Genomic DNA, 23,500 nt, shown 5'->3' with positions numbered 1-23,500 from the left:
CACCAAGGTAGCACAAACATTGGAATTTCAACCGATCAATTCTTGTTAGCTTTCAAAGACGCAACGGAGAAGCGACTGCGAAATGATAAAGTGGAAAAGAGCAAAGGGGAATTTTGGCTAGATCAACATGAGAACCAGTGATCTTAGGTTTTCAGGCCCTGTGTTCTTTCAAGGGCGCTATCTAGCCATTCATTCGTGGCCAACCCTCTACATCTGTTTCTTTGGTTCGGGTGGGGGGGGGGGGACGGTGCCACTCAGAAGCCACAGTGCCAAGGTACTGAAGACACTGGTTCATATCTGATTCTAGTCAAACCTTTCTTTGCTATTTTCCATTTTTGCTTTTTACAAGCATGCATAGAAGGAGAATGGATTATATTATTTGTTGTTTTGATGTTTGTGCATGTAGATAAAGGTACTAACTACTAACTACTAAATTTGATAAAATTTAACATTGATGTGTCACCTGTTTTTGATTTCACTTTGCAGATAAATGTCAGCATTATGGTAAAAATCACCGCTTTCACTTTTCAGAATTGCAATTTGTTGTCACAGAATACATCACAAAAGCCAATGAATTTTGTCTTTCAAAATAATAAAGAATCAAACGCTTGCTATCAAGTTTTGAAAGTTTTTAAAGTGCTACTAATCCCAACCACCGTTCTCTATGTCACATGATCAAAGCATGTGAGAGAATTGTAAATACCTAGCTTTGTTCATCTAAAGCAAACAACACCTCTGGTAACCTCCACCTGTGATCATGCCTGGTCATCGCTGAAGGAAACCACACATAAACACACTTGGTTAACTTGTGCTTCTGGAACAAATTTCACGTGTAAAACCGCTTGCTTTCATGTGTTTTCACACAAGACTCGCCCCAAACCGTGTGCCGCCCTGTGAAAAAGTTAACTTTCCGTTGCTTGCAAGTGAAGTTTTTTCTTATTGCTACAAAATGCAGACAGTAATGAAACGTGATACCTTGTTATCTTTAGCTGGACCTGAGATGTCCATTGCTGTATTGTTTATACACTGTGCTGTGGGTATAGACTGTAGCTGCATGTAGTGACTGTACACTACTGTCTAATTACCGAAGAAAATTCTGAGTCACACAACAAAATCTTGCATTTCCTAGGGCTTGTTCACCTATTTTCAGATATTGAATTCTTGCCATAGGTAATATTTCAGATTCATGTATTCTGGTGTTGCCACACATATTCCCATGCAGCCATGTGTCAAAACCTCCCGTTTTCATGCTAAATCCCTTTGTGCTTTTAGTATAAATCATAGGTTTTTTCTCCTGTGTGTTTGGAATATGTACTGCAGGACAACACAAAGCTACCATTGGATCTGGTTTTAATAGTAAAGCTTTTGCAGAGGTTAGAACAAAAACCCCAGCTTAAATCCTTTCTTGCTTATTCATCTTTAATACATTGACTAGGGTAAATTTGTAAACCTTTTTTTTCCATCATCACAGTCTTGGTCAATATTCCACTCAAGCATACGTGATAGTTTTTGAGTTATACCGCAAAAAGCCAAATAAATGCACAAGCATTTCCTGATATGTGTGTTCAGTGCATGATCATAGTGAATCATAGTCGGTAAATTTTATCGCTTTCACGTTGTCCATCTTGACTTGAATGAAGTGTGAATGGTGTTCTTCAGTTCATCTCTGTTAGCACCAAATATATATCGGGGCAAAATTGAAGCTTGTACTATCCCTAAATACTTTCAAGGATATAACATCATAGAGGATAATAGAATTAAAGTCCTAGAAGGGTATGATATTTTACTGTATGTCAGTGACATCTTAGGTGACAATTTTTGAAATTAAACCAGTAGTTGTATTTCAAACATGCTTTTAATTGAAGACTTTTTAACATGATGACCATGTAGTTATTAATAGTAATATGTTCAATCTAAATTAAAACCATCATCATGACCTCACGGACAATGACTTCACAAATTATCTAAATAGGTAAACAGTGAAAAGTCATAGTATTTATAAATATTTGAAAATGGGGAGAGAGATTTGTGTTAATTTAGCAAAAGATGATTTATTAGTTGGCACTTACCCAATGTATTGTAATATTGTACTTTCATATGACTCTTATACACAGTTAATAAATGCCAAAACAGAAACCTATTCGGCCAATAACTTAGAACAAAGCTTGCGATGGACTAGGCTGTATCTGAAACAAGGAAATGATAACACACCCCCAGGAGTAAACCCCGGTATAGCTCATTGACCTTTGCAGTACTAACAGTTTATCCAGCATTTTTGACAGGTTTTCAAGGAAACTTTGCACCGGTTTGTCAATTCTGCAAATAAGAGTAGAAATATTAGGATGGTTCAATAAAGCTCATAGAAATAAGTGAAGCTGAAGTATCCATAAATAATATTCTGAAGGATTCAGTTTCCTGAGTGTTATCCTGTGGTAAGTGGTGTATTATGATGTAATTTCAGTAACAAAATGGAACTTCAGCTGCTTTGCTAAAAAGGTACAGTACAATCTTTGGCCTCTCTAATGCTTTGTATTCTGGAAGCAAATGTAAGGGTGTACATTGGATCATACTAATCAAACGACTACCATACAGTTCCTTCATGTATATGTTATAGAAATGCTCGGATTTCATTGGTAGTGGTTACCAGAGGCTGGAAATCCCTCCTGGCAATGTTGATTGAAAATGTTTATGGTTTTACAATTTGCATCATCATCGTCAAATATGTTTTGTGCGAACTACAAGTTGTTAAGCCATGCAGTTATTGCAATGTTTTGCCCAGTATTAAGAGACTTTATAAACAATAAAAGATTTTTAGAAGGAGTTGAGGATAGTTTTTCTCATAATTATGGAAACTGGATGAAGAACTTAAAAAAGTCAAAGAGTTAAACCTGTAAGGGAATATAATGCTGACCACAATTTTAATATATTTGACTTTAGAACGTCTTGTAACTTTCGGGAACTAATCATCATTTTTTTTTGGTCTTGAAAATCACCGTTCTTACGCCTGTTGGAGGGTTGGCAGGTTAGATAAGGTGGCCAGTCTTTATCCTGTATGTATCATGAAAAAATCACTTGGAGATAAGGAAGTTGTGCAATCATGACAGACATAACAAAGAGATTGAAATTAATAAAAAATAAAAAAAAGGTAATAAAAGAAAGAAAATCTGATTTAAATCAAAATCATTTTGTACAAAACGAGCATCTCTAGCATCTAAGGTAAATATGGCGGTTGTGTTTGCTTCTCCGTTAAGCAATTCAGTATTTACAAGGTGATCTTTTTAAAGACTTGTAAAGTGCAAGCATTGTGACATTCTGAAATACTGCCCTCACTTGTAGTCATAGTTACACCTATGTTGGTGATATTCTCTACTTAGGTGTCTTCCTGTGTATTGACATGTTTAAGCTGCCTCTTGCACTTGGATCATCAATTAAACCAAACCATATTAATGTGACCCAAAAATATTTCCACCATTGTAGATTTGTAAAACCAAAGGAAAAATTAGCATAATTCCATTTCCTTCTTAAAAGGGTACGTTTTGTGCAGATAATTTTTCATTCAAGGTTGATTGTAAAAGACCAATTCAACTTTGTTTTGTCAAAATTCATTGGACCTTTCTTTCATGACTCAAAAGATTGATTAGATGTTAGTATCTAGTACAGTAGCTATAATCATCGTCATTAACATTGCATCCTTTGTAAGGTCAATGGAGCACCCATTATTAAAAGTAATAATTTTTGACTGCCGGTTTAGACAACACAATGAAGTTTCACGATAGGTCTTCAAACTATAAAACAAAACTTGCCTAAATAGTAGAAAAGCTCTGTGTATCATTGAGAGGAAGATAACCTGCTTAATTGCAATCTGTTTTCAATTTTGAGTGGAATAGAAACTGCAAGTATTATGATAGGCACTTGTCGTTTTTGCTCCAAGAAAATGATACATGGATCACCATTCATCAGTGACAGATTTATGAACAAACTACTTAGCCTTCGGAACAAGAAGCAGGATGGTTTAATAGTCTATTTTGTGAAGGGAAACAAGATCGTTTTAATCAATCCATTTTGTTTAAGGACACACACGATCGGTTTAGTAATCCATTTTCCGTGTAAGGAAACAAAGTTGTCACATGAACAATTGGAAATTCTATGTGCATTTAATGTGCATGTTGATTGTCCAAGATTGACAATACCAACATGGACAAGGATTGCTTGTTTGTTCAAATATACTCTCTAACTCTATATAATTGCTATGTTAATGATCTAAAACAATTACTGTGTTAATACTTAATTAGATACATTGTGTTTGTCCCATCTTGCCTGGTTTTGATTTCAAACAACCTTCAAGATTTTGGGTCACAGAAGGTTTTTGAGCCTCCTTTGCAAATGTTGATTGTCCAAACTGCTCAACTGCTCGGGAAAAAAAAAACCCTCCAACAAACTTTATTACTGTGACTCTCACATACTAGAAATGACCATTGAGCACAGTCAGTGAAAGCAGCCACAGAAAATAGCCAAAATGTCCTCCTTTTCCTTCCTTTTGTACTTTTTTGAAATATCAAAATATAAGACAAACAAGTTAATAAATCATTGCAACAAAAGCTCCTTTAAACTTCTGTCTGTGAGTGAACTAAAAGAGAATTTGTTTTGATCAGGTAAAAACTGGATCTTCTTTGATATAACTAAAGGTTGGATCTTAGAACAAGAGTTTGGTGTTAGTTTCCTGCTCTTTAGCCTTGTTGATACCTTGAATGCATTAACACTTGACATGTGGATTTTATGAGTATTTTCAGGTTTATGTAGGAATAAATACATAAATAACTTGGTGAAGAAAAGCCATATTAAAGATACCATAAATGTTTGAACATATCCCCACTTCAGATATACATAAATTTATGTGTTTTCCTGTGTGAAATTTTTCCCCATTACAATTTCTTTAATGTCATATGAAATTTCAAGAGGGATGGAAAATAAAACTTTATTAATGTGAAAAGATTTTCTGTTAAATATACTATAATAATATTATTTTATATGACATTGTATTAATAATAATCAGCAGTTATTTTTACAACGCTTAAGCGACCACAAATGTGGGAGAAGCCCGCAAGGGCTTATGAATTACAACTTACACGTTGGGTGGCTTCCAATTCAACATTTTAACTCAAATTTGGAATCTTTTCATTTTAGAAAGTCATTTCAGATGGGAAAACCGTAGATTGCTCTTGGATGAAAAAAAATTAATGAATGTAACATTTCTACTGCAAAATGTCTTGGTGTCTCTTTAAGGCAGAAATTATCACTTGTGATCGCTATTTCGCTCGAGGTACTTAAGATGTAAAATATTTTGACACTTTCCAAGACAGGAGAAAGTTAAACACTTTTAGCGATTGTACTTTATAATCATCACACATTTTTGTTTGTCCCAGTGGCTTTCTTCGAAATGGCATAAATAAATTACTTTGATTAGTTAATGTATTACTGAATGACTTGATTAGATGATGTCGCTTAGATGCTTTTGATACAAACTGATATTAAAATGTTAATCACTTGTTCATATCAAATACCGACGAAATTTGTTGAGTTACTCGAAGCTTAACTTGAATAATTGAGTTGATGAGCGGAAGGATATGGAACTATGGCACAGAAAAATTTGTCAGACTAGATAAAGATGCTAATGAAGGGGATCATCCTGGATGTAAAATATAAAACCAGAATAGAAATATTAGTATCACAAGTTGAAAGTAAGGGTTGGGGGGGGGGCAGGTAAGGTAAGGAAAGTAAAGGTTAGTTTAGATTAACTTCAGTGAAGGTTTCACTGTACTTTTATATATTTTTTGTATCTTGGAAGATTACAGTATGTCATATCAGATTAAAGAAAGGAAATTTATTGGACAAAGGACACACTTGGGGACTGACAGACTACTAAATCTAATATTTATTCCATCTGAAAAGATCAGAATAGTCCGTGACCTATTACTTTCTGTTTTATGGTAAATTAATCAATCAAAATCTCTTTCTTTGGGATGGTTTTCTGAATTTCATATTTTGCTGCTAGGTTTAATAATATACAGAGTTCACACATATAATCTACTGATGGCATGCCAAGGAATAACTGTCAACGTAATGGATATTTTCGATCTGCCAAATGCTATCAAAGAAGAACTTGGAAAATGTGTACTACTCGCTTTTAACATGTTTCCCTACGATGGTCTGTCTGGTTGTTAACGTCGGCAACGACATTTTGAATTTATCATGTAACAGTCTCATCTCAGGACGAAAAAACAATTAATTTTCACCCTTCAAATATTTGACTTGACACCTGTCATGAGAAGGGTGTCAGCAAACTAGGAAGCATTGCCTCTCACAATGCTGTAAATGTCAAGGAGCTGATTTACAGTTGAAAGGTATAGAACTAGCCTTATAAAGTACTCTCGGTTTGTTCTGACGAACGAAACTCCCAATGCGTTCTAAGATCACGGTTGCTATGGTCAGGAGTAGAGCATAGGGCAGACCTCTAAATTTTGGTTCATTTCAGACCAGTTTATATCTGACCAATATAGTTGTCCTCTACAAATTTCATTTTCTCCATCGCTTTTCTAATCTTGCTGTTTCAGCATCCATGGGTTCAAAATTAGGAACTCCAACTTAACATCTGTCAGTGAATTGAAATTTAGACGTGGGATTTGTATGTTGGTGCAGTGCAAACAATGTACAAAGTAATGTGTGTTTATTGACAAAAATGTAGCAATTGATAAATTGGAAAAGTCTGTGTGGTATTCCAGCTTTAAAATTCAAGGGATAGAGATGTTGGGAGACCAAAAAAATGGGGGGGGTTGGATGGAAAGGGAGGGGATAGCTGGCAGTGTTATGAGGGTCCACAACACTTGGAGTCACCTGCTTAGGTTACTGAAATGTTTGTGGTCCTGTTGCCAATCTTTTTGACACTAACTTCCTTCGACTGAGTCTGTTTGGAAACGAATTCAAATTTGCACCTTTAAGCCATCTTTGCCTGTATGCCATAAATGAAGTTGATACTGTGAGGTTATTTATTACATTACGATTGCAGCAATATAAACTTGTGATGAATTGATGCGTTATTAGTTATGCGTATCTTAAGTGCATCATTATTTCTGCTTTTCTTTCCTCCACATACTACCTTCTGCTCTCACCTTACCCCCTCACTTCTCCTTCTTTTCCATTCCAATTTCTATCTACAACTTCAGATATTTCCATGAATATATTTGTATACTAATTTTGTATTGATCTATTGATTTTTCTTACAGATAAAGAGGATATCTACTCATCAGTACCAGACACATATGCAGGAGGTAATGCGGGTTCTTTGTTGGAACAAGATTCAGTTCCTTCCAGCAGCTCTGCAAGCCTGACACCTTTCAAAGCCAAAGTCACATATCAATATACAGCACAGGTTATAGTTTTAGTTTGCTTTCTATGTGTTTTGTTGGATTTTTCTTAACATTTCTTTGCATGTTATATGTTCTTTGTTGTGTTGGACTGTTGACATGTCTGTGCATGTTACTGTATATGTTCTTTGTTGTGTTGGATTGTTAACATGTCTGTGCATGTTATATGTTCTCTGTTGTGTTGGATTATTAACATGTCTTTGCATGTTATATGTTCTTTGTTTTTTTGGATTGTTAACATGTCTTTGTATGTTATATGTTCTTTGTTGTGTTGGATTATTAACATGTGTTTGCATGTTATATGTTCTTTGTTGTGTTGGATTGTGAACATGCCATTGCATGTTATATGTTCTTTGTTTGTGTTGGATTGTTATCATGTCTGTGCATGTTATATGTTCTTTGTTTTGTTGGATTGTTATCATGTCTGTGCATGTTATATGTTCTTTGTTGTGTTGGATTGTTAACATGTCTTTGCATGTTATATGTTCTTTGTTGTATTGGATTGTTAACATGTTTTTGCATGTTATATGTTATATGTTCTTTGTTGTGTTGGATTGTTAACATGTCTTTGTATGTTATATGTTCTTTGTTGTGTTGGATTGTTAACATGTTTTGCATGTTATATGTTCTCTGTTGTGTTGGATTATTAACATGTCTTTGCATGTTATTTGTTCTTTGTTTTGTTGGATTGTTAACATGTCTTTGTATGTTATATGTTCTTTGTTGTGTTGGATTATTAACATGTGTTTGCATGTTATATGTTCTTTGTTGTGTTGGATTGATAACATGTCTTTGCATATTATATGTTCTTTGTTGTGTTGGACTGTTAACATGTCTGTGCATGTTATATGTTCTTTGTTGTATTGGACTGTTTACGTGTCTTTGCATGGTATATGTTCTTTGTTGTGTTGGATTGTTAACATGTTTTATGTACTTTGTCGTCCTCTGTGGGTTTTTTGTGTATTCTTTCATATCAGTTGCTAGGCATGAATTATTTTGTTTTATCTATTCCATGCATGCTGTTCTTATGCACCAAAAGTTCTTTTTTAATATGATCATAGCTAACCTGTAATTTCTGTAAACATCTATGGTTGATAAGACAGGGTTTTTGTATGTGTGGGTGTGTGTGTGGTCAAGACAGGGTTTTTGTATGTGTGGGTGTGTGTGTGTGTGGTTCAGCTGGTGTTGATTTCTCCAAATTGATTTGATTTGATTTTATTCGCACTCAGATTGTTCAAAATACAAAAATATTACAAAGACATAATAGACAAATAGGACGGAATTGAAAAGAACAAAAAGAGTAACAGGAGCTAAACCCATTAGGCTGACTGAACGTCGGCCCATTTCCAATGGGGCCCTATAGACGACAAATTGCACTTTCAATGGTAAATACTAAGGAAACCAATAAATAAGAGACAAAAAACGTATATATTGCACAAAATACTGAAAAGTGCCTCCCTCTCCCCCCACACCCTAAATTACATGAGATGCTTCCTTAACTCAGCTCTAAAAAGATGAGAAGACTTGATGGATTTGATATGATTTGGAAGAGCATTCCAATCCTGAATTGCCGTAAAGTAGAAAGTAGAGCTAACACCACCCTTAGAATCAATAAAATATTAGCTATATTTATTTCCGCTTGCCGTGCATGATGCTTGAATAGCATATATTATCCTTTGTGCTTGTATTTACTAAAACCAATTTTCTTCTTTCTGTGGTTGTTATTTCTTTTGTTAATAGTAGGGGTTGCTTGGGGAAGGGGGAAGTGCTAATTGCTTCCTTGCCGAAGGCAAACCGAATCCATGCAATGGTGATGGTTTGTGTGTGCGTCTGTATGTATGTGACACTTGCTTGTAAACACAGTAACTCAAAAAAGTAATTGTTGATTAACTTCATACTTGGTATGTGGATCTGTCTAACTCAGTACAAGAAGCATATTTTTTTTCTGTGAAGTTCAATGGTCATTTGGGGTCAACAGAGTTCAAAGTCTAAAAACTTTGTGAACACGATAACGCAAAATGTACAGCTTTGTTGAACTGCATACATGGTATTCAGACTCAGCTTGTTGAATACAAGAACCCTTTCGAAGTTGGTGGAGGTCAAAGGTCATTTGTGGTCAACATTTAGTTAAATCCTGAAAATCTTGGAAACACGATAACACAAGAAGTACATCTTTCTTGCACTTCCTACTTAGTGCGTAGATCCAAATTGGTGAATGCAAGAATCCCATCGAAATTGCTAGAGGTCAAAGGTCATATGAGGTCAATAGGCATCAAAGTCTGAAATCCTTTTAAGCATGATAACTTCAAAATTATAGCTACAATTTTGTCTGAATTCACCAATGCTTTGATTTTCTTTTGGTGAACATAGTTTGCTCAAATTCAGTTCAGTTTAGTTTAGTTCTATAGATCTTCAACAAAACATATCTGGCATCCAGGTAATGAAATCTGCTTCAGAGTTCATACTCTTGCTTTAAACGTACACTTAAACCTCCTATCAGTTTTCACTCTCTGAGCTTCAAGGGGTCAAGAGGTTATCCCAAATGGTGTAAAAATCCTTTGCTATTTTAGGCCATAAAAGTTGTATCTACTTCTACGTTTTGTGTTACATCTTAGGAACTGATCTAATGGTCTTAAATAATAATGGTAATAACCAGCAGTTATATTTATGAAGCTTAAGGGACCCGTAATGTAGGAGAAACCCTGCAAGGGCTTATGGATTATAACTTACAAGTCGTCAGGTGGCTTCCAATTCAAAATTTTAACTCAAATTTGGAATCTTGTCCATTTAGAAAGTCATTTCAGATGGGAAAACCGTAAATTGCTCTTGGATGAAAAAACCCACCTAATACTCCTGGCCGGATATCGAACTACCCGATTGCTAAGCCTCATTGCTTCAAATGACATTTGTCTTAATATTAGTCTTAGTAGTCCAGCCACTTTCATATAATGACGACCCTAAATTGTTTAAAATTCAGAAATGAAAAGAGGTACAGAGCTCTAAAACCTGGACAGATAGCAGTGGTTTTAAAGGTTTTACAGACAGTCAGGGACTTAATACCTTTGTTCTAATTGGTTTTTTTTTGCGGTGAGGGAGGTGGGGGGGGGAGGGGTAGAGGACAAAAAGGGGAGGCATATATTTAATTCAATCAAGATGATGGTTGCAACCATTGTACCATCTCCTTGTAAGCTCATCCGTTCTACTTCCTACAGTCAGAATAAAATTAGGACCAGCTTCAATATTCAGTTTTTCGTTGAGAAGGATTAGTGCCGCAAAAATTTGTTCTTTCCAATTCTTTACTCTACTATTAACTAGTACAATACTCTGTATCCCACACAGTGAACTGTTTCATTAGTTTTGCCAGTATCTGTTTCACTTCTCAGCTTATGCGTTAAGCAGTAATCCTCTAAAAGACCAAAAAAATCTTAAAGACCATCCGTACTTGTTTCACATCTGCCTTGATATTTTCAAACTCTGTCGTAGTTTTCTTCTGCAAAGTGAGAATAAAATTGACTTCTGGTTCAAAGAGTATGATTTTCACTTCCTACGAAGATTATTATTATTATTATGATTGTCCATCGGTTTTATTCACGTTTACATGAATTAAGCCTGGTTAGTGCCCAATTGAACTGTTAACAATATATTCTTTAGTTTTTATCGTCATCAGCGACCTTCAGGTACCATCCTTAATCACTTGTTATTGCCATTGAGCACTCTATATGTATAGCTCTATATATGCTAATCACACAGGCATAAACCTATTTCCAAGTCAGCCATTTCCGAATCGGTTAAAGCTACCACGTTACTTGTAATAATGAGTTAATAACGGGAATGGAACATTTTCATGAGTAGTATTATTTTTTTTTTCTCTCTTTCTTTCTTTTTGGGTTTCCTCATTTACCTGTTGGCATAGTCAAAAGTGCCTGTCATGATGCACATATAGAGATATCATAAAAATTACTTTATTTGAAGAGCAAACTTGAAGAATGGGCGTTACCATGGTGATCGGTGCAATATGTGCTCACTGCTTCTTGCCTCTATTATACTGTAAATAATCATTTTTATCCTTTTAAGGCAAAGAAAGGGTGTTGCTGAATCGATCGCAGTCTCAAGATTTAAGAGCTGACTTCATTTGTCAAAAGCTGCAATTTGGTGCCAGGGTATCGTTTGCTGAACATTTTTTTTTTTTGCGTTTTAAGTTATACTCAATCGTTGGATGTAATAAAAACAAGATAGAATAATATTATCCCATTTTTTTCCAGTGTCATAGCAGCCCTTGACTCAGTCCATACTATTTGTCATTTTTTTTATGAACGGTTAAGTTACCTCCAAAATTAGTGGGGATAAAAAAAGATTAGCATGAGATGTGGTCACATACCTAATTATGGAAATAATTCTTTACTCAATGATTTAATAGGCCAAGGTGTCTCTGGCAATGCTAGTTGAAGATTCATTCATTTGAAGTTCTTGAGCGGCAGTCATATTGGTCTCCATTGACCTGTATATTCCTTGTGGTTGTACATAGATAATTTGGTATTTGTAAAAATTTTCCTGTTTTCATATTTCTTTTGAAATTTATTTGAAAAAACTTTGTCATAGAATCAACTCCACGTTGGCTGATATCAAAAAAATCAATTGGATCTCTGTATAGTTGTAATTTGATGGCTAATCTCACCAGCCTATGGAGCGGGAAGTTGCAGAGGTGATTTGATGACAGTTTAAGTTTCAGGGCTGAACAATCATGAAAGATAAAAAGGAGATCATATTTGTTGCTCTCAAAGATGATGTAATCTGTGTTTAACATTAGTTCATGACCTTGAAGGATCACTTTAGTAAGAATTTTAGTCTTGATATGGCATAATGTAAGGAAAAAAATCAAGCCTTGGTAAAACAAATTCTATAGCTATTCCAGTTAACAAGATATTCTCTTTAAAATATGCTAAATCTCTGGAAGGTTAATTAAGGCTGACTTGATGAAGACATCAGCTCCTTGGTGCAGATCTAAATGATCTGTATGATAAATGATAATATTAATCGATTTTATGATTATGAATAACTCAATCAAACCGTGGCATTTTAAGTCATATAATGAACAGAGCACGCTCACCTTGATTGACACTCTACCACATTTGTCCTCGACAACTTTCTAACACATTGTAAACATGTAATTTGGGGCCATAAAAAGTCACAAAGTTAGAAGCAGTAACAGAGGGGAGATAAGAGGCATACACATCTCTGTGACATTAGTAAGTAATGTCAGTTAACAGTAACAGAGGGGAGATTAGAGGCATCCACATCTCTGTGACATTAGTAAGTAATGTGAGTTAACAGTAACAGAGGGGAGATTAGACGCATCCACATCTCTGTGACATTAGTAAGTAATGTGAGTAAGTAGTAACAGAGGTGAGATTAGAGGCATCAACATCTCTGTGACATTAGTAAGTAATGTGAGTTAACAGTAGCAGAGGGGAGATTAGAGGCATCAACATCTCTGTGACATTAGTAAGTAATGTGAGTTAACAGTAACAGAGGGGAGATTAGAGGCATACACATCTCTGTGACATTAGTAGGTAATGTCAGTTAGTAGTAACGGGAGATTAGAGGCATCAACATCTCTGTGACATTAGTAAATCGTGTGAGTTAACAGTAACAGATGGGAGATTAGAGGCATCAACATCTCTGTGACAGTAGTAAGTAATGTGTGTTAGTAGTAACAGATGGGAGATTAGGGCATCAACATCTCTGTGACATTAGTAAGTAATGTGAGTTAACAGTAACAGAGGGGAGATTAGAGGCATTAACATCTCTGTGACATTGGTAAGTAATGTGTGTTAGTAGTAACAGAGGGGAGATTAAGGCATCAACATCTCTGTGACATTAGTAAGTAATGTGAGTGAGCAGTAACAGATGGGAGATTAGAGGCATCAACATCTCTGTGACATTAGTAAATCGTGTGAGTTAACAGTAACAGAGGGGAGATTAGAGGCATCAACATCTCTGTGACATTAGTAAGTAATGTGTGTTAGTAGTAACAGAGGGGAGATTAGGGCATCAACATATCTGTGACATTAGTAAGTAATGTGAGTTAACAGTAACAGAGGGGAGATTAGAGGCATCAACATCTCTGTGACATTAGTAAGTAATGTGTGTTAGTAGTAACAGAGGGGAGATTAGGGCATCAACATCTCTGTGACATTAGTAAGTAATGTGAGTGAGCAGTTACAGAGGGGAGATTAGAGGCATCAACATCTCTGTGACATTAGTAAGTAATGTGAGTTAACAGTAACAGAGGGGAGATTAGAGGCATACACATCTCTGTGACATTAGTAGGTAATGTCAGTTAGTAGTAACAGGGGAGATTAGAGGCATCAACATCTCTGTGACATTAGTAAATCGTGTGAGTTAACAGTAACAGAGGGGAGATTAGAGGCATCAACATCTCTGTGACATTAGTAAGTAATGTGAGGTCGTAGTAACAGATGGGAGATTAGAGACATCAACATCTCTGTGACATTAGTAAGTAATGTGAGTTAATAGTAACAGAGGGAGATTAGAGGCATCAACATCTCTGTGAGATTAGTAAGTAATGTGAGTTAATAGTAACAGAGGGGAGATTAGAGGCATCAACATCTCTGTGACATTAGTAAGTAATGTGAGTTAGTAGTAACAGATGGGAGATTAGAGGCATCCACATCTCTGTGACATTAGTAAGTAATGTGAGTTAGTAGTAACAGAGGGAGATTAGAGGCATCAACATCTCTGTGACATTAGTAAGTAATGTGTGTTAGTAGTAACAGATGGGAGATTAGAGGCATCAACATCTCTGTGACATTAGTAAGTAATGTGAGTTAATAGTAACAGAGGGGAGATTAGAGGCATCAACATCTCTGTGACATTAGTAAGTAATGTGAGTTAGTAGTAACAGATGGGAGATTAGAGGCATCCACATCTCTGTGACATTAGTAAGTAATGTGAGTTAGTAGTAACAGATGGGAGATTAGAGGCATCCACATCTCTGTGACATTAGTAAGTAATGTGAGTTAGTAGTAACAGGGGAGATTAGAGGCATCAACATCTCTGTGACATTAGTAAGTAATGTGAGTTAGTAGTAACAGAGGGGAGATTAGAGGCATCAACATCTCTGTGACATTGTATTTTAGAATGTAATCAATGCAAGCAATGAATATAAATCATATCACAGCCTTCTCAGTTAGCATGGGAGCCTGGGCTGAATTTCATTTGAAGGTTCAGTCCCATCTTTAAGTTAGCCAATGAACTAAAATAAAGACTGGAAAGAAAAAAACAGAAGATATATGTTATTTTCTCACAGACAGTAAAGTGTTAGCTAGTCCATACAATTTGTTGTTTTAGATTCATGCCTCAGTGCCACACTCAAATACACTCTTAACAAACAATTCTTCAATGTAAGCGAACCTGTCATCATCTTGAATGTACTCAACTGAAAAAAGAACTGTAATATTGGCTTTGACGTCTTCATCGAAAGGAATTTTTGTATATTTGAGGCTAAATTTCAATTCATTTCCTATGCTGCTTTGTTAAGAAAAATAGGTTGTTAATATAAACCAAACTGTGGTATTAAGGTTTGATGTTGCACACAGATTAGACTAAACTGTAGAAATAAATGAATGTTCAATATTCTAAAAGTTTGCTTGAAAGACCTTCAAAGCATTTTGAAAAATTTCAGATTCAGATCCATAGCTTTAAATACCAAAAGATTAAGTAGTAAGGACAATGAACCTACTAGAAGATAGTACCCTTGAAACCACAAATTGCATTTTTATGTAAATGAAATAGCTTCTAAAAACTTCTGAAATAGAAGCCAGAAAAATTTACGTTAACATTGAACTTGTCTGAAAATTTGACGAAATTTGAACATTTCATAGATGGGCTTTTTTAATATATCAAAGTGAGATTATTTGTGTTTTTTTTAGTTCTTCTTAATCTTGTATTAATTTGATCGATACAAATTCACTCGTAGTCGATTAAAATTGAGTCGGAACATTTTGGAATATTTCGACATACTTTTGGATTTAAACGGAAAGTATGAATGGTACATAAGTAAACCAGATTTGAAAGAAGAAAGAAGAAACTGATGATGAAGCAGAAAAAAAATGTGGATTTATTTGCCTATTGATTGTGTGTTGGCAGAACTAGTAAGCTTATCCACTTGTGTCAGCGTGTATACTTTTTTTAGTACAATTTCTAGCTTGTAAGCACAATATCTCAAGGTGGGTAACTGGTGATTGAAGATGTCCTTAAGATGTGAGTAGGAGGTTTCTACTGTCCTTAGTGGGGTAAAGGTCATCTTACGTCAGCAAACATAAAATGTGAAATTGCAAAAAGGCTCTACTACAGATCAAGAATTGAAAGCTTTTATATGCAAAGTACATGGCTCGTGTGAATCTGCTAATATTCTGCAAAATTTGAGGTCGAACTTAACAGTATTGACATCTAAAACACTTTGTATTAACATACTCTCTGAAACGTAGACCGTTAACTGATGGTTATATTTGGACATCTGGCTTCCCAAGATTGAGTACAATCTTACTGTTGGTTGTGGTGGAGGTGGTGGAGGTGAAAGGTTATTGAGGTCAGCAGATGGCAAAATGTCAACAAAAATCCTTCAAGCAATATACAGTAACTCAAGAGCCATAGTGTTGATTAATTTATTCATTCCATTTTGTAAGTATTGTTCAACTTTTTGGCAATCTCACCAACGACTGTCATTCAAACATGAGATATGACAACTCATCAAATTGAGATTTATCTTTGTAGGTTTTTTTTGGCACGGTGGAACAGTATTAAATCAACAAGTAGGTAAGGGATTAGTAATCACTTGCTTTTGTTAATTATTACTTTTCATTATGAGAATCGTAACTTGGCCAATCCCCCCCCCCCCCCCCATGCCTATACTTACTCCAGCCCAAGCCATTATGTCATCCATAGTTTAGTTGACCGAAATGTACAATTTACACCTGACACCGTTTGTAATTTAAAGAAGCCAGAATAGCAGGCTGCTGTACATAACGGTATTCGGCAACACTCAAAGGCATTTATTCACTCGTGATTAAGATTACCCCACGGCTATAAAACCGGTATGTGAACATGCATGTGTGATGTGTTAACAACAGATAATAAGAAATGTTTGCTTGCCTGAATTAAGGTTTTGAAATACAAGAGAGTGAAAGAGAATATTTGACTCTTTGTAATACATGCACCCCTAGATTAGATCAAGGTCAGGCTAATAGTTTATATGCAGGATCTCTTTATGTAGCATTACAGCTTTTGCAGATGAAGCAAATCATAATCTTAATATTAAAGAAGTCATTAGTAGGTTAACCAAACATAAAATGACTTAAATCAACCAAAAAAAGAAAGGGGAAAACAAAGTTTGCCGTTCCGAATAAGTGCTGAAAGAAGATTGGATTAGTGTTTCTGAATCTTGTGACACTTTTGGAAATGTTTTGTTGATTAGTTTTATCATCGATCTTCAGTATTTTGTCTTCTTTATGACTCTAGGTTGTCATCTCAATCGGGGAATGATTATTGCTGTGGTCCACATTCACTCCAGTTAGAACACATGTTTAGGAGAGAAAGTGACTTATTATTCAATCCATTCCGCAAACCATAGGCGTAAATAAGCAAAGTTACAAGTTACATTTCACTCACTGTTTAGAAGAGAATCCTTCTTTTTGAGGAGGAGATAATTTTGTGGACGTATTCACAGAAGTATCAAAATAAAATATCATTAATATGTTTTACAAATTTCTGTGTCTTTAAGAAAATACTGGAAAAGTAGATTTCACTCTCTAGATGCTCTGACCCTCAAAATCTTTAATATAACTATAATAGGGGATGATGGGTAAAAATGCAAAGTGGGAACTGTTGGCTCCACAATAAAATTATGACAGTTGGCTACAGCATATCCTCAAAGACTGCATACTTTTGAAACGGTTGATCGAGAACCAAAGAAAACAGGGTGAGCAAAATAATGTCAATTAGTCCTTCATAGTCAACTTGGTCATATTGGACCCAGGGAAAGACTTGTAACATCATCCTTTGGCCACATGGTCATAATGTCTGCAACACAGTGTCCTTCAGTCTTCAATGAGAACATTCTTCGTACATTATCATTCTGCAAAACTGTCTGAACGACACATTTACGATAACTCTTCACTCGACTTCAGTTTACTTCAGCTGGAACTATCTCACAGAAATGGATGAATTTAAAACAAAACAAAATAAAAAAAACGTGAAATGTTCACCAATTTTTCCATAGTTTATAATTGAGAATGATTCATAAACAGCGATTCCCTCCCACTCATCACGGCAATAAAATAGCACATTTCCGCTTCACCAAACTGCACTTCACACTAATGACTGCAATAGCCTCCTCGTTTAGAGCTGATGTTTTGGCTCACATAAAGTCGTATTTTTTAAAGTAACTCTTTGGTGGTCCAACTCGACTCAGTTTTGGCCTTATTTGTACTTCCCTTTGGTTGGTTTAATGCATTTTAAGGGTAAACAAAGAAAAGAACTCATAAAGAAAAATTATGGATAACGCTCGGAAGATTTCGTGGAAGAGGTAAAAGAAAAAAGTTTGAACAAACAGTAGCTATATATAAAAGACGATGTTTGATCAGGTTTATTCAAGCTTGTTAAACAAATGATATACCAGCTTTTAAGACTAATGGATTACCCTAGTCACTGATTCCAAAGATTAGAAAAATCGGGGGAAATTGTCCATTTGCCTTGCACCATATTTGTACTTAAAAAGGTCATATCTATTGTTTTTAATCTATGGTCTCATCAAAAAATTATACCCCTGATTGGTTGAACAAAAATCACCAGGAAAATTTTTCATACTCTTTTTTTTATTAGAAATATGGATAAAACTCGGTATACAGATATATTTTAGTGTGCAAGATATTTTTTTCTATTTCTCTCTTTCACTCCCTCGCCTTGGACTGGATATGCGCCCGTTATAAATCACCATTATTATTATTATCCTTAAGTTGTTTTTTTTGTGGGGTGGGGGGAGGGGGGGTAAATTTTCCAACATTATAAGAAGCAGTCTAATAGATGAGAAGTGTTTATCTTGCACGGCTTGTAAATTCAGGCAGATTGTTTCTTCTACAGCATTGTAAAAATAAATGTTTATTATAATTATCTGCTATACCAGTAAATCTAGCAGATTACTTCACAACATGTGTTAGAAAACAAGTGTTGCTCTTGAGGCGCGTTAAATAAACATGTGAATGTAGTCGATTATTTCACATCAGATAAAACTGTTCCTCTTGATAAGCGTTTAATATACCATTGAATTTAATATCTTAGGGTGTAACATGAAAAGGACTTCCCTCTTCCATTTCCCACCTCCATCCCTTCCCCCTATTCTCCCACTTCCATCCCCCTCCCCTCTTCCCTTTCCCACCTCCCTTCCCCTCTTCCCATTCCCACCTCCCTTCCCCTATCCCTTCTCCCACCTCCATCCCTCTCCCATCTCTTTCTCTTTCCCACTCCATCCCTTCCCCTATTCCTTCTCCCACCTTCATCTCCTTCCCCTCTTCCCTTTCCCACCTCCCTTCCCTTTCCCACCTTCCTTCCCCCTTTCCCTCTCCCACCTCCATCCCTTTCTCACTTCATCCCTTCCCCTCTTCCCATTGAAGTGCCTTTATTTGATAAACTATAATGTTTCCTTTTTTCTTCCATTTGTTTCATCAGGATGTTGATGAATTATCCTTGGAGTTTGGACAGATGGTGACAGTTCTATCTAACAATAACACCAATTGGTGGCTAGTTGAATTCAAGAAACAGCAAGGCAAAGTACCCAGTAGATACCTTGAACCATTCAAGAAGATTTTAGTTTGATAATCTGTTGGAGATGCTCTGGCTGTGAACCTTACATATTTCCTTGGCGTAAAATCTACAGAGTGACGTCTCACTTGACGATTGCAAGTCTGGTTGGAGAAGTTTTCCCAGAGAGATGTACTGTTTGTTTTAAACTCATTGGATGTTCAGCAATACACAGAATCTTAAAAGTGGGAAGATACCGGCTTGCGAAGGAACTGACGTCATTCAAAGATGACACCGTGCACAGACATCATTTTTGTGGGGCGTTACAGAGTCAGTGAAGGTCAACCCGAAATTATCAGTTTGACCTGATGACAGCAATCTCAGAAGATAAACTTTTGAATAAAATAAAACTGTTAGCAAACTGCTTATCCCCTAGAGAGCCTGTGTAGGAGAATGTGTAAAAGTAAGTTGGCCTGACGTTTCGATCCTAGCAGGATCTTCTTCAAAGGCTAAAAAGGATAAACTTTTGATAGAAGTCATATACCATCCTAAAGAATACCACGATCGTTCCAAAATTTGTGATGTAAACGAAAGGAACATTTTTAAAATCGTTTATTATATTGTTCTTAACAGGAGACAGATTTCATTGGGATTGAATCCTTTAATATCAGATTCAAGAGTTTAGCAAATGTGTCACAAAACAGGACTAAGAATTGTCAATTGGTAGGCATTGTTACCAGAGAAGCAGTCAACTTTCCTGATTGCATACAATAGAACACTGGAAATGTAGTGTGTATAATTGTTTAGCAAGGTTAATGTGTTTGGTTCGGATGGAGCAGGAGGCCATGGTTCGAACCCTTCTCAGGATTGGAATCTATCTCACTGTTCTAAGAGTAACCATCTTCATAGCTTTCAACTATTGTAAATCATAGTTTTCTGGTTGTGTGTGGGTTTTTTTTGCATCCACCACAACAAATAATTTACTATTGCAAAAAAGTTTTGAGTTTTACTTAAGGCATGGCAAATCCAGTTTTAAGATACTTTGTGATGAAACAAATAGAACCACATCAGAACAGAACTAGGATCATCAAACATGTGTTCCCATGGCAACTGATTCAGTCGAATTTTACACATACAGAAGCAACAATGAAACATGCTGTAGAAATAAGGTGTCAAGCATGCTATCAACTCCCACAGTTATACATTGAAAAGGAATTAAAAACTGTGTTTGCCATTGAGATTACGACTGTATACTGTTGTATATAAACTGGGTATAGACACTGGTATTACTGGGTATATATACTGGGTATATGAACTGGGTATATATGAAAATTAATAAAGGGTACCTTGTAAAAATTTCGATAGTCTTTTACAGCATCAATGCAGCTATTGTACATTATGATTGATGCCAATTATTGCAATACTCCTTAAAGTACTAAACCTTTCAAAATATAAGCTGCAAAGTTTGTCTTTTGAAGACGATGTTGCCTAAAGTGCAAGAGACAGGTCTAATGCTGTATAAAGGATTTGGATGCTGCCAACAAGTGAGTTTACGTACTCAATGTATATTGAATTAGCTGGTTACGTTTTCCTTTCATGAACTTTTACTACAATGTCATTAATTTTGCGTTAGATTCACCTCTTCACTAGCCAAAACCAAATCATGTAGTGCGAAAGCTAAAAGCTAAGAAATAGGTTTTAGTTCGTCCGCGAAACGTAATGCAAATACATGTCCTCTTGGTTCCTTAAGTGCAAAGTAGGTTTGTCCTAGGTTTAGAAACATGCGTTAGAGAGGTTGTAAGCCTTTGCTCAGTGCTGGTTTTTGTTTGGAAAAGCTACAAATCTTTTGTGACAGAACGTCGACTATGTGACAAATCTCAAGTCACTTTGAAATGTGAGAAGGGACTTGGTCAAGTATTATGTTAATCTTGACTACTCACCCAGCTGATTTCAATTTTGCAAGTAGTGGCATACATTTATGAAAGAGGTGTGTACAGCTTTTTTTCAGGGTTTTTTATCCCATACTTTCTCTTTATTAAAATTGTTTTGCTTGTAATGTCTGTCACATTAACCTTTAAATTGTTTTGTTTGTTTATTTCTTTGTTTGGTATTTGCAAATGTCAAGATATATCAATTTATTATTTATTACACAGTTTAGATTGGAAAAAGAAACAGCAAAAGCATACAGCAAGACGCATATATATATATAAATATATATATATATATATATATATATATATGTATATATATTTATATATATATATATATATGATGATCCCCCAACGCGTGAAACTCTGAGTAACAACTACTAGTGTTCCACTAGTCTCAATATATATATATATATATATATATATATATATATATATATATATATATAATATAATATATATATTTATATATATATATATATTTTGAGACTAGTGGAACACTAGTAGTTGTTCCTCAGAGTTTCACGCATTACGCGATCATCAGACAACAATATATATACATATAAATATGTCTCTACAGTTTCTGCAGCTTATTTTAATAACATTCATTTCATTTTGGGGACAAAAGAATTTGAAAAGCATATTGGACTCTGTGCTAACTTAAGAAGCTTATTTAATAACATTCATTTTGTGGACAAAAGAATTTGAAAAGCACACTGTACACTGTGTTAACTTAAGCAGCATATTTTAATAACATTCATTTCATTTTGGGGACAAAAGAATTTGAAAAGCACATTGGAGTCTGTGTTAACTTAAGAAGCTTATTTTAAAAACATTCATTTTGTGGACAAAAGAATTTGAAAAGAACACTGGACACCGTGCACCTTAAGCAGCTTATTGTAATAATGCTTTATTCTCTAGGATAAACTGTTGGCTTAAGCCAAAGTAAGTTTTTTAATTCATCATATATAAGGTTACGCTTCTTTACTTTGTTTTTTTTTTACGGTAAGGGAAGGGGGATCTTTTGTTAATGTGTAATATTCAAAGAGTCCATTTATATATGCAAGCACTGCACAGAGATTTCAGTTAAAACCCACCAATAAATTCATATCTCAAAACAAACAAAAAATCGCCCCCCCCCCCCCACACACACACACAACTTCTGTGGTACCTGTCTGAAACCCAATTCATGGATCTAGGTACCTGACAGTGGTCACTGGCTGCATGCAAGAGGTCACCACCATCCTTGCTTTAACTCTCACATGAATGTCAGAGCCATTCATTCAGTAGCTTTTAAAAAACAATTTACAACTTTCGTATCTTGATGGAAAGTAAAATACATGTATTTTAATACCGAAGAAGGTGTCTTTAGGTAAAGTTCATTTCCTCTCCCCCCCCCCACCCCCTACCTCATCCCTCCTACACCTACACCCTGACTCCAGGGAATATTAATTAACACATTTAGCATTAGCTTAGCTTGCTACTGCTAATTTACACATTAATTAATCAGTCTTCTACTCATAACAGAACTAAAACAACACATTTTACTTCTGACAATTTATATTTTTGTTTTTTTTGGTAACGATATTTAACGACTTTTACTGTTTTTTTTTTTAATTTAACGATAGAAAATCAATCAAAGATTTAGAATCATAACATGATACAATCATTAAAATACGTAGCGCCAACTTATGTTGGCGCTTCGCTTAGATAGTTTTCAATGCAGAATCTACGGCTCTGATAGCTTGCCAACGGGTTCGCCCCTCCCTTGGCAAATTCCTGGCTACGCGCCTGACCCAGAGAGTATTATCGTTGGTCCGTTCGTTCGGTCGTCTGTTTTTTTGGCTTCTTCTCTTTTTGTTTTTGTGTTCTCGCTTTGTTGCCTTCTCGTGTTTACCCATTTATGTAAACTTCCTTTCGAGTTATTCTGCATACAAACTCTAAACACAATAACTATTGTTTTATTGTATCTCGGTCTTTTGATATACGTGAGGAAATATAATATAACATACAGTAGACGTATACAATCAATGTAGAATGAGGTACAATGTTTTATTCATGGGCGAGATGGGTTATAATGCCGAACATTGGGAAAATTAAGTTGTCGTGGAAAGAATATCTTCATCAGACGCCGTGGAATTCATGTACAATATTGCTGATTGTTCCTACCGTAATTGATATATCTATGAATTTGCATAAATACTGCACCTAACGAACAGCAAGTTCGAAGCTTAAGACAAATACGGATAAAATATTTTTAAATTCTCCTCGGCTTTGTTGTGTGTGTGTGTGTGTCTGTATTTATAAATACTCAGTCAATATCGTTGTAAGACA

General features: G+C 35.4%; 1 protein-coding gene across 13 annotated transcripts in view; it reads left to right on the top strand.

The window, feature by feature from the left end:
* LOC139966150 (proline-serine-threonine phosphatase-interacting protein 1-like) overlaps positions 1 to 21,457 on the top strand; it is a 93,309-nt gene extending 71,852 nt beyond the window's left edge. For 6 of the 13 annotated variants that reach the window (XM_071968890.1, XM_071968888.1, XM_071968887.1 and 3 more), the window contains 3 exons: positions 487 to 504; positions 7,281 to 7,426; positions 19,167 to 21,454. In XM_071968890.1, the coding sequence (XP_071824991.1) occupies positions 487 to 504; positions 7,281 to 7,426; positions 19,167 to 19,313 (311 nt within the window). In that variant the 3' untranslated portion in view covers positions 19,314 to 21,454. Of the gene's footprint in view, positions 1 to 486; positions 505 to 7,280; positions 7,427 to 19,166 lie in introns of all 13 variants that reach the window. The other 7 variants (XM_071968884.1, XM_071968882.1, XM_071968895.1 and 4 more) reach the window with 5 other exon arrangements.
* Positions 21,458 to 23,500: the final 2,043 nt, after the last annotated feature.

This window comes from Apostichopus japonicus, chromosome 4, assembly GCF_037975245.1.
Source record: "Apostichopus japonicus isolate 1M-3 chromosome 4, ASM3797524v1, whole genome shotgun sequence".
Lineage (NCBI taxonomy): Eukaryota > Metazoa > Echinodermata > Holothuroidea > Aspidochirotida > Stichopodidae > Apostichopus > Apostichopus japonicus.
The sequence above is the reverse complement of the archived record's forward strand: the minus strand, read 5'-3'. Positions and strand labels throughout refer to the sequence as shown.